Here is a 16922-nt window from a genome sequence, read left to right as displayed (position 1 = left end):
TTGGGGTGGAGGTGGAAACAGCTGTGGGAGCCAGGTCCCATGCTCAGCCTGGAGAAGAGAAGGCTCCAGGGAGACCTCAGAGGCCCTTCCAATGCCTAAAGGGGCTCCAAGAGAGCTGGAGGGACTTTGGACAAGGGCCTGGAGGGACAGGACAGGGAGGAAGAATGGCTTCCCACTGCCAGAGGGCAGGGTATCAGATGGGACGATGGGAAAGAATTCTTCCCTGTGAGGGTGGTGAGGCCCTGGCATAGGGTGCCCAGAGAAGCTGTGGCTGCCCCATCCCTGAAGTTGTTCAAGGCCAGGTTGGACAGGGCTTGGAAGAACCTGGTCTAGTGGAAGGTGTGCCTGCCCACGGCAAGATGAGCTCTCAGGTCTCTTCCAACCCAAACCAGTCTGGGATTCTGTGGTTTTGGATCAGGGATCCACCTCCTTCCATATCCAGCCACCTTTCCTCCATTCCCCTCTGACTTGCTCCTTCAGGTAGCCCCTTGACTGAAGGGCAGTGGGGACCTTTTGAGCATCCCCTTCCCCAATCCAGGAGTACAGCAGATCCTGTCAGGTCCCTGCTGGAGCTGTTCCTGTCTCTTGGCCGGGAAGGGGGGTGACTCTGGGTTCCCTGCTCGCTGTATGCCCACCCAACAGCCAGGTAGCCCACTTGACCTGGGTGGGGGTCCCAGAGGACTGCGATGTCCTCTGGGTTCGCCACACCCTGGAGTGCTGGACTGGGGACGGGGGGAGCTAAAATGTCGTGGCGCGACAGAATGAGGTTGGGCTGAGCCCGCAGCCGGGCCTCGAATTTGCCATTTTTTGCCTTAAAACCGCCGCGGGGCCGCCTGGCCCTTTAAGAGCTCTCCCACTTCTAGCCGAGCGAGGCCGCTGCTCCCCCAACACTCCGGTCCTCCGCCGTCCCGGCATGCCCTGCGCCCCCCCTCCCCCCCATTTCCCGCCATTGTGCCTGGGCGCGCGCGGTGCCGCGTGACCGGGCGGGGGGAGCGCGAGGCGGCGGGCCCGGGCCATAGAGACGCGCGGCCGGGGGGGGGGGGGGTGGGGTGGGGTGGGGATGGCGGGATAGAGCGTCCCCCCGCCCCGCTCCGCCGGCGGCCGCCCCGAGTCCGCCAGGGCCACCCCGAGCCCGCCGGGCCCGGACAAAGCGCCGCCGCCTGCCGCCCCGCCCCTCCCTGCCTGCAGCCCCGCCGCGGAGCCATGTCGGCTAGCAGCCTCCTGGAGCAGGTAGGAGTCCCCCCGCCGATACCGGGACGGCCCCGCCGGGCGAGACCGCGGCTCTGGGCCTAACGGGGGTTGCGCCCCGGGCCGGGCCGAGCGGCGGCTGCGACCTCACCCGTCCCCTGTCGCAGGGCCGCGCTCCATTGTGATGCGGCCGGGCCGGGCCTGTCCTCGCAGGGCTCGACCCCGCCGGGACGGATCTCTCCCCTCCCCGGGCCGGATTTGTCCCTGCCGAGCCTTGGGTTCCCCCGCCGCGACGGGTCTGTTTACCCACCCCGGCTCTGTCCCCCCTTCGCCGGGCCGAGTCTGTGTCCCTGACTCACCGCTCTCCCTCTTTCTCTCCCCACGTCGCCGCCGTCGCGCCAGAGACCCAAGGGCCAAAGCAACAAAGGTGAGGTCCCGGGAAGCCGGGGGGGGGGGGGGGGCGGCTGGGAGCGGGAGGGTCTCCCTAAAACCTGCCGGGGGGGAAATAAACCCTGCGACCGGGCATGGCTGCTGGGGTGGGGATAGTTTGCGGGTGATGTCTGTGCGGTGGGCAAGCGTCTGTGTGCCGTGGGCTGAGTGTAGTGTGTTAGAATTGGCAGAAGTTCGTTATGTTACGGGGTTTGGCTTTAAATACTTTAAGCTGTTCGTTATGGGAATTCATTGCATAGGTTTTTCTAACGTTACACATCTCTTCTCAGTGCAAAACGGCTCTGTGCACCAGAAGGATGGGCTGAATGATGATGACTTTGAGCCTTACCTGAGTCCCCAGGCCCGCCCGGTGAGTACCTGATGCAGGTAGGAGCACCAAGAGCCTGATGGTTTCCTGCTGCTCCAAGGGAGGGGAATTTGGCCTCCTTGTGTGTTTCCCATCTCCACTGATTGCATTTTGATGTTTGCTAGCTGCCTTAAATTATATCCTATCCTACACCTGCATTTCTGCAGGCAGAAAGCATTGACTGCCCTTAGATAGTGGTGGGTGAACTAGGAAGGTTTTCAGCAACTTTCTGAGGCTGTGAGAACTTCCTAGAGTTGGTGTCCAGGTCTTTTTTTTTTTCCAACGTGACTGTCTCAGAGTCACCATTTCTGCTCTTTCAGTTTTAGTGTTGTGCCTGTTTGGTTTCTGGCTCTTTACATCAGAGAGATATGCTGAGTTGGGTTGTGAAGTTGCTTCACGTGATGCTGCCGCACTTTTGGAGGATCAGATCAACCTTCTTACCTGTACACCAAGTCAACTGATGATGCCTGTCAGGGGGATTTCTGTTTTTCACCAAAAAAACCCCCAAAAAAAACCAAAAACAAAAAACAAACAAAAAAAAAAAACCAAACCAAAAACCCCAGAGCCCACATGTGATGCAAGCGTTGAGTTCTCTTTGTGAGAACTTCGGTTACAAGTTGAGCCAGAGCATTTTGTGACCAGATCCTGGAAGTCAAACTTGCAGCTACTTTTCCTCTTCACTTTCTCTTAGATTAACTCCACTGTTAACTGGTGTTTGTTTGTTTTCCTTAATGAGCTGCAGGGGAGTGACACAGAACAGATGGAGTTCAGCTGATTAGATGTACAAGTGAGTACCATAGATAAACATCTGTAGTAGCACTGGAGCAGTCAGTTTATTCTCTTGGCTTCTCTTTCCAGTTGTGACCAGTAAAAATAAGCTGTTCTGGTTTCCCCTTGCTGTATTTTTGCTTATTTTTACTAGTCAGTACGTTATTTTTTTCATGTAAACGTGATGCATGTTTTGTTGGAACACAGAAACAGATTTCTGTCTCAGTTAAATTTTCAACAAGTAGTTTCCTAGTTCGTGCTAAAGATCTGGGGATAAGTATTCTTTGTCATGTTAGTTGTTCATAATCTTCAGAATTCAGCCTGTCCATCAAGACAATTCACTGCATTCAGCTCCCCAAAGAGTTACAAGCCTAAATTCAGTCTTCATAGGGTGAGAGAACATTATTACTTTCTCGAATAAAAGCAGCTACTTTCCTAGTAGTTGTTACTTAATGCTGGTTTTTTTTTGTCTGAGCTATCAACATCCCTAATTTCCAGCTTCCTTCTGAATGTGGATGTATTTCCTACAAATTGCAGTTTTATTTAGGTTTCCTGAAGACAATGAAGGTTATTATAATTTTGAAGCAACAGAGTGTTTTACTCTATTTTGCATGTTTGGTGAAGTATTTCTGGATCTTTAATTTTTTTTGGTGTGTCTCAGGCTGGTAAAAATAGGTTTTAAAAATCAGGAAGCGGTTGGATGTGCCCCAGGAGGAAGAAACTGAGCTGGAGCGAGGTGAAACCACCAAGTTAACTTGGAGTGGAATCTCTGAGTGACTCTCGGTTCCTCATTGTGCTATGTTGCTGGTCTGTATTCTATAAAATGGAGCCCAAAACCTCCAGAGCTTGGTCTGGAGGGAGGCAAAAATACACAGGTATCCAAGGGTGCACCTCTTTGCTGGAGATGGGAAAGGGAGTTAGAGAAACTGCTCTGAGTAATTGAATTAAATGAGTTTTGGAGTTGCTTCCCAAGCTCTCCACACACCCGTGAGGTAACCATGTTGTAAAGTTTCACTGCTCCTTATTCCCCACCTGCTCTCTCAGGTGTGACTGTTACTTGTCAGTTCCCACGAGGTTACTGTGTATTGTAAAGCTCAGATACACAGTAAATGATTTCTCAACCCTTTAAAAAGGAAAAGCTCAACAGCAAGGCTCACTGAGAACCCTGCTTCTGGTCTGAGATGAGGAGGAACAGTGAATTTGAGGAAATAACTGTGCAAAGAGTGTTAGTCATGGAGAGAATGAGAAGCTGGTGGAGTTTTATTTGCATGTTAACCAGTAAGCGTGTCAGTTGTGCAAGGGCAGGGGAGCAGAGCGAGGTACTGTGTTTGATAACAAAGCAGTGTTGGTGGTGTTCAGGTAGAGAGCAGCAGTGACTGTGTCCCAAATTTGCTCTGAGCTGCCTGTGCTCAACTCTTGAACTGCTCTGCTCCCTCCTTACTACGTGTATGTAGCTGCCTAGTACTCCACAGGTCATAGCTTAATACAGCCTGTGTTAAATATGTCGAAGTTGAACATAATGACAAGTGGGAAAATATTTTGAGATGACAAGAGGAAAGATTTTTATCTGATAGTGAGGTGCTTCGAGTGCTCCTGTGGAGAGGAAATGGCTCTCCCTCGGGTTAGGGATGGGCCAGCATGTTCCCGTTCCTTTAAAGCTGAGTTTAGGAGAGAATATCTTACTCTTATCATTGAGGGGATTAATTTATGAAGGGGCTTTGCTGGTTCAAAATAAGTAATAGGAAGCTTTAAGTTCTTTCATTTGTCTTAGAAATTGGTGTCAGTGTTGGTGCTTTTGGACAGATTGAGCCCTGGGTTTAGCAGGATTGAGTTCCTCAGTTAGTAAAACCCTGGATGAGAGTGAGGTTTTTTTTTCTGATTTGCTTTTTGGGAGACCTTTGTGAAAACAAAGGTTGGAGAGAGCATCTCTGTGAGTTTTCAGGCAGTACCACAGAAATCTTCTTTTCTGAACATGTGATGTTAAATAATTCCTATTAATTTCTGTGAAGTCGGGGCTTGGTTAGCCCCAAACCTGTTGCTCTCCCGTAAGTAGAAGGTGGAGTGGCAAACCAGCTATTTCTGGAGGGTGCCAGAGCCATCTTGAGAGACTCTCTGGCTTTCAGTGTGGCATGAAGTCCTCTGGGAGCCGTGCTTGGCACGTGAATACATGATTCAACGAAAAATGGAGCAGAGCCTGCTGCAAGTCAAGCTTTTAGCTGGGAATTGAGCCTGCTGCAAGTCAAGCTTTTAGCTGGGAATTGAACCTGCCTTTGATCTCGTCTACACTGGGCTGGTGTGTTAGGGGCTGGGCAGCAGGAGGCTGCTGCTCACAGGTTCAAATTACTCAGGATGATGTCCATTAGCAGGACTGGAACCACTCCCCGGAGGGGACCCATGTTTTTGAATGGGAAATGACAGATGTTTTTCATGTAAGCAAATATTGGGGATGTCTGAGACTTCCCTAATTGTCAAATTAGGCATTTGTTTTTTGTAACCTAAAGGCTGTTTGGATGTTAAAAGGGAGATCAAGGCATGGCGCCGGGTTTTTTTTTTTCCCTCTCTCTGGATTTGAAACCTGCTTGTGCTGGTGCTGTCACTGTGCTGTAAAAGGCTTTTATTGATTACCTCCCACTTTCAGGTAATTTTCAATGTGTGCCTACAGCACTAGAGAAGTTTGTGTTTTGAGGAATCGGCTTTAAATCCCTGTTTGTTTGCGATTTCTTGGAATATTGTGAAGTGTGGAACTTCAAATTGTAGGAATAAAGCTGTTTTCATGGCTAGTAAGTTAAAGAAAGGCCATCAGGGACACTCGTGATTTTTGCAGTGTGCTTCCACTGGATCCTTTTTCTTCTTAATCCCCTTCTCTCTGCATCCTTTCCCCAAATCCTGCCTGGAACACCATAATAAGGGTTAAGTATGTTACACAGGCAGGAAAAACCCTTGTTGGGAGTAGCTACAAGCAGAAGATGGTATTTGGATGCAAGGTAAGATACTGGTTTTTAAAGCCTGGGCAGGGGCTTCCCAGTGTCCCACACTGTATGTCAGGAGCATCACATGCTGCCACCTTGGCATGGGAAGCTTTGTGTTTAACCTTTCTGTGCCTTTGTCTTTAAGCTTTCTGGCAGTAGAACAGATTTTAGAGCCCTTGTAACAAAGGAGGTGTTCAAGGCTGGGCCTGTTTATCTGCCCAGCCCTAAGGTAGGGAGGGGTGGAGCATGGGAAATCTAAGCTGCCTTTATTCCTGATCCCTCAAAATTGGTTCCACTCCTTCTAACAATTCAGTGCTTATGTTTTTGTGGTTTTCTTTCAGAATAATGCATACACTGCAATGTCTGATTCCTACTTGCCAAGCTACTTTAGTCCCTCCATTGGATTCTCCTACTCCTTAGGCGAAGCTGCCTGGTCCACGGGGGGAGATCCCCCCATGCCCTACCTGACCTCGTACGGACAGCTGAGCAACGGGGAGCCCCACTTCCTTCCCGACGCCATGTTCGGGCAGCCAGGGGCCCTTGGCAGCACTCCATTCCTCGGGCAGCACGGCTTTAACTTCTTTCCAAGCGGGATAGACTTTTCGGCTTGGGGGAATAGCAGTTCTCAGGGACAATCCACTCAAAGCTCTGGCTACAGCAGCAACTATGCCTATGCCCCCAGCTCACTGGGAGGGGCCATGATCGATGGGCAGTCGGCCTTTGCCAACGAGACTCTGAACAAGGCTCCTGGCATGAACACCATTGACCAGGGCATGGCAGCCCTCAAGCTGGGTAGCACGGACGTGGCGAGCAGCGTCCCAAAAGTCGTCGGCTCGGCCGTAGGGAGCGGATCCATCACCGGTAATATCGTGACGTCAAACAGTTTGCCTCCGGCGACGATTGCGCCGCCGAAGCCGACCTCATGGGCTGACATTGCCAGCAAACCCGCCAAGCAGCAGCCCAAGCTGAAGACCAAGAATGGCATTGCAGGGTCAAGTCTTCCGCCGCCTCCCATAAAACATAACATGGATATCGGAACTTGGGATAACAAAGGGCCGGGGGCAAAAGCCCCGTCACAGGCCTTGGTCCAGAATCTTGCTCAGCAGCCAGTGCAGGTGTCCCCACAGCCCATGGGCCAGCAGATCAGTAGTAGCCCGCCAGTGACCCAGGCTCCGGGTGGGCAGCAGCCACAGGCGCTGCCACCGCCAGCTCCGCTGCCTGTGCCACCAGCACAGCCCACCCGCTGGGTTGCCCCTCGGAATCGCGGCAATGGCTTTGGCCAGAACGGAGTGGACGGTAACGGAGTGGGACAGGCTCAGGCCAGTTCTGGTTCTCCTTCAGAGCCGCACCCGGTCTTGGAGAAGTTGAGATCTGTCAACAACTACAACCCCAAGGATTTTGACTGGAACCCGAAGCATGGGCGGGTTTTCATCATTAAGAGTTACTCTGAGGACGATATCCACCGTTCCATTAAATACAACATCTGGTGCAGTACGGAGCATGGCAACAAAAGACTGGATGCAGCCTATCGCTCCATGAACGGGAAGGGCCCCGTATACTTACTGTTCAGTGTCAATGGTAGCGGTCACTTCTGCGGCGTAGCAGAAATGAAATCTGCTGTGGACTATAACACCTGTGCAGGTGTGTGGTCCCAGGACAAATGGAAGGGACGTTTTGATGTCAGGTGGATTTTTGTGAAGGACGTTCCCAACAGCCAGCTGCGACACATCCGCCTAGAGAACAATGAGAATAAACCAGTGACCAACTCCAGAGACACTCAGGAGGTGCCTCTGGAAAAGGCTAAGCAGGTGTTGAAAATCATTGCCACCTACAAGCACACCACCTCCATCTTTGATGACTTCTCACACTATGAGAAACGCCAAGAGGAGGAGGAAAACGTTAAAAAGGTAACGTGTTTGTGTGTCTTGTCTGAGTTCTGCAGGGTAAGAGGTGGTGGGGGCTGCCTTGCACTGGACAGACTCTGGGGTGTGAAGGGGTATTAGCCTGTGGGCATTAGCCTGGTTTTTGGCTATCTGCCTGCTCGTACCTGGAACCCACACCCAAATAGTCGCCCCTCTTTTGGGGGGAATATGTCCAGAGAAGCCACCAAGGTGATTAGAGGGATGGAGCACCTCTCCTGTGAGGAAAGGCTGAGAGAGTTGGGATTGTTCAGTTAGGAGGAGAGAAGGCTTTGGGGTGACCTAATTGTGGCCTTCCAGTTGGGCCTGACGGGAGCCCACAGGAAAGATGGAGAGAGACTACAAGAGCCTGGAGAGGCAGGACAAGAGGGAATGGCTTTAAATTGAGCGAATAGGTTTCGATCGGATATTAGGAGAAAATATTTCCCTGTGAGGGTGGGGAGGCCCTGGCACAAGTTGCCCAAAGAAGCTGTGGCTGCCTCATCCCTGGAAGTGTTTGAGGCCAGGTTGGATGGGGCTTGGAGCTGCCTGGTCGAGTGGAAGGTGTCCCTGCCCACGGCAGGGAGTTGGAATGAGATGATCTTTAACAGCCCTTCCAATCCAAACTGTTCCATGATTCTATGAAATGGGTGCCAGCACTTGGCAGAGCAGGGTGAGGAGCCTTGCCCAGGCCCTGCCTGCGATTGACTGTGTGTTGGTTATGCTGAATCTCAGTTTTCCCTGAGTGCTGTGATGTAAACAAAACGTATTTCTGTGCCATTATCAGCTCCTGGATCAGAGCAGTTTGAAGTCAGAGACCAGCAGGGCATTTGGGAAGCTGTTAGAAACCAGAGCCGGGTCTTAGATCGGCTGCTAATCCACCCCCTGGCCACAGTGGGGTCAGCATGACAGATGTCACCCTCCACTTGTAAAACCTCCAGGAACAGCAGTTCCTGTCCCTCCCCAGGCAATCTATCCGTCTGCTTAATTATCCTTCCTGTAAGGAGGCTTTGTCTAATGCCCAACCTAAATCTCCCTCACCGCGATTGAAGTCCATGACTGCTGGTCCTGTCTTCGGTGGAGATGGTCGTTGTGTTCCTCATGGCTCTGTTTGGGGCCGTGGTGGGCTGTCACCGGCATGGCACTGCCAGCAGTGTGGCACATGAGCTGAGCTTACGACTTGCCTTGCAGCTGCCCTGGATGCTGCTCTCAAAGCCTGCTGTCATCATCTACTCCTTAATGATGCATTAATTGAAAATCCTGCCCCAAATTCAAGAACCACTGGGCTTGGAATCTTACTTGGGTTCAGCTGTAATAAAGTCACCTGGGGCTGCCCTTCTCCTCAGTGTGGGTCTGGCTTACGTTTGATCAAAATGATAATTATAAAAATTAGCATTAGCACAGCTGGCTGGGAGTTTGCCAAGTTTCCTGATGATCTCTTTAGTTTGAGCAATGGGGAATTTTTCACCCAAGACTTGAAGAACAGAATCAGGAGCTGCAGCTGGTTGCTGTGACAGTGAATGCAGTTTTTAATTTTTTATGTATATTTTACATGGAGCATCTTATAAATAGTAACACTTCAGCGCAAAGGTGGTCATGTTTTGCAACTGATAATCAGCACTTGCGGTGCTTGGAGAAAGTGTGTAAGGGAGGAACAGTAAATGGCAAGGTGTAAACTGGTATTTAGTGAGGACCTGATTGTTTTGTGTGATTTCACCTCCTAGAATTGTTTCACCACTGTGAGGGTGGTGATGCCATGGCACAGGTTCCCAGAGAAGCTGTGGCTGCTCCATCCCTGGAAGTGTTTAGGGCCCAGCTGGATGGGGCTTGGAGCAACCTTGTCTAGCAGAAGGCATGCCTGCCCATAGCAGGGGGTGGAACAGGATCCATCTGCAAGGTGCTTTCCAAACCTAAATCATGATGGGATTCTGTGATACCCTCCAGATCTGACTTCAGGGAGTAACAGTTTGCAGTCTTAGAGAGTCGAACCTTGGCACAGTGGGAGAATGCAGGGGAAGGGGGAAAATGCTCCTGAAGGACAGGTTAGGGAGGGAGGGATGGATGGATGGATGAAACAAGTTAATTAGTACTAAGTATGGGTAAGCAGAAGGAAAGGAGAGGAGAAGGCTTTGGGAAAAGCAGACAGAATGATGGGCTCTTCTTCCGGAAAGCTGCTGTGTTTGCTGTGTAAAGTCTGAAAATCAGAAATGTACTACAAATGAGGCTTAGCAATATTCTTAAAGCTGTAAACCATCTTTATTCATCTTCCCAGTTGCATATTGAAGTCTCCTCCCCTTGCTTGCTTCTCGAGATGTGCCAGTGTGGAGAGTCGGAAGCAGCAGGGATAGCTGGAACGCTGGCGCTGCCTTTCTGAACCATGTTTTAGTGGATGCAGCAGCAGTTGATTAGGAAAGCTTTCTTTCTTTGCAAAGGAACTTAGTCATAGGTCTCTGGAATTCACAGATGAGAAGGGAGTTGTGTAGGCACAGTCGGTGTTTGCTCTTTGCCGTGTACTCACCCTGCATTTCGTGCTCCGGGCCCCTGTAACATCCGGCATGGAGGAAGTGACTCTTTGCGCCTTGGTCGTTCTTGCAGCAAGCTTGACCTCCTCAGTCACTTGGTGACGCAGCCTGGAATGTGGCTGAGGTTTCTGTAACTGCTCGTTCATGGTTTCATTGAGGACCAGTTATTTTTCCTGAAGGAGGGTTTTCTTTTTTCTTGGAGTGATTCTCACCATGGGACTAGAGATGCCAAAAAGCCCAAACCATGCTCTCTCTGCTTGAAGCATCTCAGGTATCCACTTGAATTAAAAAAAATATACAAGGAACCAGAGTTGAAGCACCGGAAGGTTAAAATGCTGTTCTGGCAGCAGCTCCCTGCCCGTTTTTTGTGCTGCTTTGTGCTGGGGAAATCCCATTGCTCCCAGCTCTTTTATCTCTCCCACAGTGTGAGATGTTGATGCTCTGCAGTTGTGTTCCTTGAAGCTTAAATGTCTCAAGGTTTGGCTTCTTTCGAACTTCTCCCAAGCTGGAATTGTTTCACTTGGCTTCAACTTGCCCAAACCTCTGTCTCATTTGCAGTTTGATTCCTGCTTGCTGCCCTAGCAGATGGATGAGCTCTTGTGAAAGTCTGGAACTCTTGAATATTCTTTTATACTTCTCACTGTTAGTCATTTCTTCAGAATTCCCTAAAGCAGGTCCAAGAAATTATATGAAAAATGTATAGTGTTTGTGCCCTTTCTGTTGTCCAGTGAAGGGAGAGGGGTGGGTAGTTAGTTCAGTGTTGAAAACACTGAAATAATCCTCTTTTTTTTCCTTTTCCTGTTGCCTGTGCCCAATCCTGTTCCTCTAAAGCTAATCCCCATTCCTTTTCCGTGTCTTGCTTTGCTCTACTAATCCAGTTTTTTAAAAGGTTTGAATGTTCTCCTGACCCAAAATGGTGGAGCTGACTCGCAGTGCAGTTCCTGCCCAGTGCAGTCCTGAAATTCAGAACAGCTGCTTTTGTGGTAGAGCTTGTCACTGACTTCTTCTGTGTAAGAACTATTTTATCTTTGCTTTAAACAACCAAAACAACAACACAAATCCCCATGCCCCATGGTCGTGCACTTGGATTTCTAGGAATGCTGCAGTGACCTTGGTGTAAAGATCTCCCATAATGATCTGCTTGGTATGAAAGGTTGACAGCTTGTGTTTTGTATAAACGCAGTCAGTGGAAACTCTAAGGGAAGTTTGTTTAGGTTCTTTCTGCCTGCCCAGGCTTGAGATGCTTGGCTACTCACAGGTTCCAGGGATTTTAGGAAGGCTGTCTTGTGAAAACCAGTCCTGTGCAGAGTGCTCAGTGGTCAGGTTTGCAGCTGAGAAGAGAAACTTTGCGCTGGGACTTTGAGTGTCGAATCAGGCTGAGCTATGCAAGATGGGGTGGGCTTTGGTGGGGTTTGTCATGCTGAGGATGGGCCTCAAAGCACAAAGGTGGGATTGGCCAGATCGGATCTGTTATTTCTGGAATTGTGCTGCCTTGTGCCTCAGCTGACGCTGTATGCTGGTTAAAGGAGTATTAATAGTGGCAAGTGTCATTGCCTCCTTGGAACACGTGATTTAAGGGAAAACTGAGGGGTGTTGTATGAGCCTGTTTGAAATGAGCAGGCTATTTCACAATCACTGGAATACATGAACGTTTTCTGATGGATTTTACAAAGCACTTTTTCTCTTCCCAATCTGAAATCTCAGAGGGGAGGAGAGAGAATATTCCCTATAGGGTGGACCGGCACTCTTTCCTCCTTCTGTTACAGCTGTCCTGGAGAATGCTGCATTTGCTTTGGCTTTACCATATTCCACAGGACAGTATTTCTTGACTATAAGATTCAATTCCTGGATATTCTATATCCAGGCAAAGCCAGCTGTTCTCTGTGGCAGCAAGGGAGGAGCACTCCTTCCAACCACACAGTTCCTTTCATCCAGTGATCCCAGGGCTATTTGCTGTTTTCTACTCCAAATCCTGGCCATAGTGAAATTAATTGATTAACGCACCGGGACAGAATTTCCACTAGGCTGTTCAGCAATGCACGTGGTTTCGGTTTATTTCCAGGCTGTTTAAATCCTGTAGGTCTGTGTCCAAGCTCATATATTTGCCCGGGAATGGAGGAGACAAACCGTTGGGCTTATTCCAGTGGCTTGGCACTGGCTGTTCATAAGGAATACTTTGTGCTTATGATATGTTTAAGCCAGCCCTTAACAATACTCACAGATTTTTGCTTGTGTTCTAGCTGTGTCTAAAGACAGGAGTAAACCAGAGGAGAAAACTTAGATCTGCCTGATGCTCTAATCCGTGTTTTCTGCTGTGAGACAGGGAACTGTGTTTCCTCATCCCTAAAACAGGAGCAGCTGGGAGCCTTTTCACTGCAACTGAAGTGGAATCAGAGCAGTGGAAGAGCGAACCACTTGCTGGCACTTGCCTTGTAATCCTGTCTCTCACTGTTAGTATTGTGTTAGAAGCCTTTAAAATAATATTTTAAGGTAATGTTTGTTAATATTATAATATTTAAAATTGACTTGTTGGCATTGGTTTAAGGGCCTGTCGAGATGCACTTATGACTATTACCCGCAGCCGTAGGGAGGAGAGGAGAGACGAACCAGCAGGCAGGAATTGTGCAGCAGGATTGATTTATTTAATTATTTTACAAACTCTTTTATAGACTTTTTTCTTCATAGTCTAATTGGACAAAGGATCAGCCACCCCCTGGGTGGATTGGCTAGAAATCCTAAACATCCATTGTCAAAATATTTTTCTACTGTACCATAAACATAGTTCTACAAGGTCGCAGGTGTTCATAGTTTACAGAACTTCTGCTATTATCTTCCCTGAGAGAGAGAAGTATCTCATGGCTTAGAAAGCAGCAGGAAAATTCCTTGCTAACAGCATTTTTGTATCCACATGCACTGTTTAAATTTTTTCAATTGTTTTATCCCTGTCCATGGCAGAGGGTTGGAAGTTGAAGATTTATAAGGTCCTTTCCAACCCAGGCCATTCTAGGATTCGAGGACTGGGACTGGTGTTGGGCCGGACAGAGAGTGCAGGCCGTCTGCAATAGGGTTTCTCATCTCTTAGATGCCTCGAGCAGGGGGAATTTATTCCACACCCTCTTCTTGTGAACTTGTTTCCAACCTACTCACCTTCTCAGTGTGGGCAAAGCTTCATGTCCTCCCACTCCAGGTTATCTTGGCTGGATGATTTCAGCTCTGAGCTGCAGAATACCCTGAGCTAATTGTTCATATAAATATGTTAATTGAATTGATTATGAACATACTAATGACTTCAAATGAATGTCTTAAATTAAAAAAAACCAAAATTTTTTCCCTTCAGCAGATGAGTTAAAATGGGGGAAATGACCTTAAACTGAAGGAGGGTAGATTTAGATTAACTATTAGGGAGAAATTAATTTCTGTAAGGGTGCTGAGGCCCTGGCAGGGGTTGCCCAGAGAAGCTGTGGCTGCCCCATGCCTGGAAGTGTTCAAGGCCAGGTTGGATGGGGCTCAGAGCCACCTGGGAATAGTGGAAGGTGTCCCTGCCCATGGCAGGGGGTGGAATGGGATGGGCTTTCAGGTCCCTTCCAACCCAAACCAATCTGTGATTCTGTGATAAATTGTATGCGTATGGCTGGCAAGTCCCCTAGAAACACCGTGGAGGGCTTGGAATGCAGAAGGGAGTGTGTAAGGTGTCAGCAGTGGGGGTTGCTTTGTTTATTTTCCTCTTACTTTTTCCTCCAAGTTATCCTCTGGATAACTTGCTGGCACCAAGGTTAAGAGCTACTGACACAGGTGTGTGTTTCAGGTTATTTTATAACAGCTGCTTTCCCCAGAAAAAGTATTTATCTTCCAAGCAAAACTCATTGCCAGCTGTTTCATTCAGTGTAACCCCCAGGGCATGGTCTGGTTCAGTTCCCTGGATTTTTCCCTAGTGCAGAAGTACAGTGGGTCACAAGACACTGCTGAAAGCCGATTAGGATCCCAAGAAAACTGTTGAAACGCATTGATACGTGGGCAGTCCATCAAGAACAGCTCCATGCACAATGTTCCTTCCTTGTTCTTACTGAAACTGTAATTCTGCATCAGCTTTTTGCCTGAAAGAAGCCGCTTTCTTCTTTTCTGTCTCAGGTTCATGAAGCTCCTTGTTCTGTGCCGTGTGGTCATTCTCACCACAATTAGTCCTCCCATTTTCCTCCATGTTCTGGTTTGTACCTGGTAGTAATTGTGCTGTCCTATGGCTTTGTGAGTTAGTAACGAATTCCTTAGTGGTGCAAACCACTGGAGGCTTGGCAGCCAGAACAGTGCCAGCACCCTGCTCTACCACAGCATTTCCTAGAGAAGTCCCTGTTAAACAAGGATGGTCATTATCCAAACTGATGCCTGGGATAGAGAGTTGTTTGTAGCTCCTTCCAGTGAATAATGCCCAGTATGGGCCTTTTTAATTGACATATAAGTCATGTAACAGTGTGCAGTTAATAATGAACCATTTGGGGTTTGTGCAAGAACTTGGAAATTTCTGATTATTTTTAATTAGAATTTTTTTTATTCTTAAAACCACAATGCCGAACTGCTTTTTTGTTTGGTTAACTGCAGAGCTATTGTAATGTAATCCCGGTTTGGAAGACTTAGATAAAATCTGCCTGAGACTCTTGTCCTATGTTTCTAATCTTGGGGGGAAAAGAAACCACACTCTTAAGTTTCCTTCCCTGTATCTGTGCACAGAGGGGGAAGGCTCTGGTCTCTCCATCTCAGCTCTGTTATTTATGGTACTGTCTGTAAAATGCCTTCAGAGAATTTCCCATGATCATCTCAAAAGTGAGGAAATCGTGGAGCCCTGATCATCAGGCTTTTGGCTGTTGCAGCCTGATTTGGAGTTCAGCTGACTTTATGAGCTGTGTTCTTGATACACTTAAAGGAGGGGGGGGGGGAAAAAAAAATCAAATACAAAATTCCATTCCAGTGAATGTGGCTCTGTGTTCCCATCCAAGTGGCTATAAAATGACAGAACACACTATAGGGAGTGTTGGCTCTTTTACTTGAGCTTGTGAATTCGGCTCTTCATGGCTGACCGAAGCAGGCAAATAGATCTCCTCTTGTCCTCTCATAATACAGAATATTGTGGTGTGTTTTTCCTGTAGCGTGAAGTCTCTTCTGTCTTGTTTGGGATGGAGGTGGTGTTTAAGCCTCAAATACAGGACAACTGCAGTGGGTCAGATCAAAGTCTGTGTAAGTGCTTCTCATGTGGCTGCAGGAGCTGCACATCTGCCAGGCACAGAGACAGACATTGCTTGGGCATCCCTGCTCTCTGTTTCCAGGTCAAAAGCCCTGTGTGCAGCTGGCAATAACACGGTTGAGAGCAAACACCTGTGAGGACGGTACAGGCACATATCCACCTCCGAAGGTTTTCCTTCCCTTGAACGGTATGTGGCTTTGGAATTTCCATAACCCCGAGGATGTACCTTTGTCTTTATGAGTTCATGATTTTTCTGTCCAAGATCTCAGTGCGCTCCTTGAGCATCCACAGGATCTCCAGTTCTTCAGCTTAATAATGTGTTGCGTGGGGAAATATGTCCTTTTGGTTTGCTTTGGGTCTGCCTTGTGATTTCCCCGTTGTTCTTGTGTGAGAAAAGGTGGTGAGCAATTAATTCACTGTCTTCTCTGTGCGTACTCTGCTTTTCCAGTCATCTGTCTTCCAGGCCAGAGAGTTAGAGCACAGTGGCTCTGCAGATGGAAACGCTTCTGTCCCTTGCTCATCCCTGTTTTTCTTTGACCGTTTTCCAGTTCTGCTCCATGCCTGTGGAGATGGAGAGGAGCAGAGCTACACTCTGCTCAGGATAGATCCTGTCTGGGATGTTTGTAAACAGCACAGTGGTACGTTTTGTTCAGGGTGATACTTGCTTTTCTTCAGGGTAGGCAATTTCCTGGAGTTACAGATCGTGTTTCCAATGGTTAATAGTCAGTTTGGAGCCCGTAATCTTGGAGTTAGGGTAGGGATTTTCCGCACATGCATAGTTTAATTTTTCTCAACCAGGTAGACCAAGTGTCCTGTAAAGTTCAGCAGCTTTTTCTCACAAAGTCATACACTTTGTCAACTGCTCTTTTTATTACCCTGAATAGCTTAATGTCATCAGTAAACTTGGTCACTGTTATTCACTCCTCTTTCTAGATGTTTTATGAATATGTGGAGCCACAAATTCCACTGAAGCTCCGTGGGTTTTCAGTCCTTGGCATTACACCTGCATGGTGTGACAGAGGGCACTGCCAAGGCTTTGTTAACTCTACGGCAGTGAAGATTTTGAAACATGAAAGTGGAGTTCCTTCCTTTTCTAAAGAGGTTTTGTGGCACTCGTACTAAGACTTCTTGGCTGAGCGATGGCTTAAGGTAACCAAAGTAACAAAATGCATTTCCCTTGTAGTGATGGGGAAGAATAAAAAAACTCCCTGGTTGTTGAAGACCAGGAGAATTTTCTTTCTTCCTAATGACTGGAAAGGACTTGTGCCATTTTGCTTGTGCTCCAAAGTCAGCCAGTCCAGTTCCAGTCTGTGTTGTGAGCCCAGTTGTCCTCCCATGGAATGCCACTGGGAATCCTCCCAGCTTGCTGTGTCTCCTTTGTTCTAAATATTCATGCATGTTCTCAGCTTTTCACCATTCTGTTTCCTGCCCTGTGGGACAAGAGTCCCTATGTGAGAGTAATTGTAAATGTTTATGGGAATTGGCCTGCTTTATTCAGGCAATTAAATGTGATGTTTAAGCGAGAAGAGGTTTGTTCTTTGCAATTGA

At 48.3% G+C, this 16922-nt stretch overlaps 1 protein-coding gene across 2 annotated transcripts; it reads left to right on the top strand.

Moving 5' to 3' along the window:
• The first annotated feature begins 1105 nt into the window (after positions 1 to 1105).
• On the top strand, positions 1106 to 7739 carry YTHDF2 (YTH N6-methyladenosine RNA binding protein 2). Of its 2 annotated transcripts, XM_032132533.1 has the most exons (4): positions 1106 to 1230; positions 1591 to 1615; positions 1908 to 1987; positions 6063 to 7739. In XM_032132533.1, exons 1-4 carry the CDS (start codon positions 1204 to 1206, stop codon positions 7722 to 7724), a joined length of 1794 nt encoding a protein of 597 aa, XP_031988424.1. In that variant the 5' UTR covers positions 1106 to 1203; the 3' UTR covers positions 7725 to 7739. The 2 variants fall into 2 exon arrangements, with proteins under 2 accessions (XP_031988424.1, XP_031988425.1); XM_032132534.1 differs by lacking the exons at positions 1106 to 1230; positions 1591 to 1615 and adding an exon at positions 2727 to 2771 and having other exon boundaries at positions 1923 to 1987.
• The last annotated feature ends 9183 nt before the right edge of the window (positions 7740 to 16922 follow it).

The sequence above is a fragment of the Corvus moneduloides genome, chromosome 23 (assembly GCF_009650955.1).
Source record: "Corvus moneduloides isolate bCorMon1 chromosome 23, bCorMon1.pri, whole genome shotgun sequence".
In the NCBI taxonomy this organism is placed as follows: Eukaryota; Metazoa; Chordata; class Aves; order Passeriformes; family Corvidae; genus Corvus; species Corvus moneduloides.
The sequence above is the reverse complement of the archived record's forward strand: the minus strand, read 5'-3'. Positions and strand labels throughout refer to the sequence as shown.

Excerpts from the sequence above, each read along its gene's own strand:
- YTHDF2 (XM_032132533.1), top strand. The coding sequence starts at position 1,204 with ATGTCGGCTAGCAGCCTCCTGGAGCAG. Across the intron at positions 1,231-1,590 it reads CTAGCAGCCTCCTGGAGCAG|AGACCCAAGGGCCAAAGCAA; the intron begins GTAGGAGTCCCC and ends CCGTCGCGCCAG. Across the intron at positions 1,988-6,062 it reads TGAGTCCCCAGGCCCGCCCG|AATAATGCATACACTGCAAT; the intron begins GTGAGTACCTGA and ends GTTTTCTTTCAG.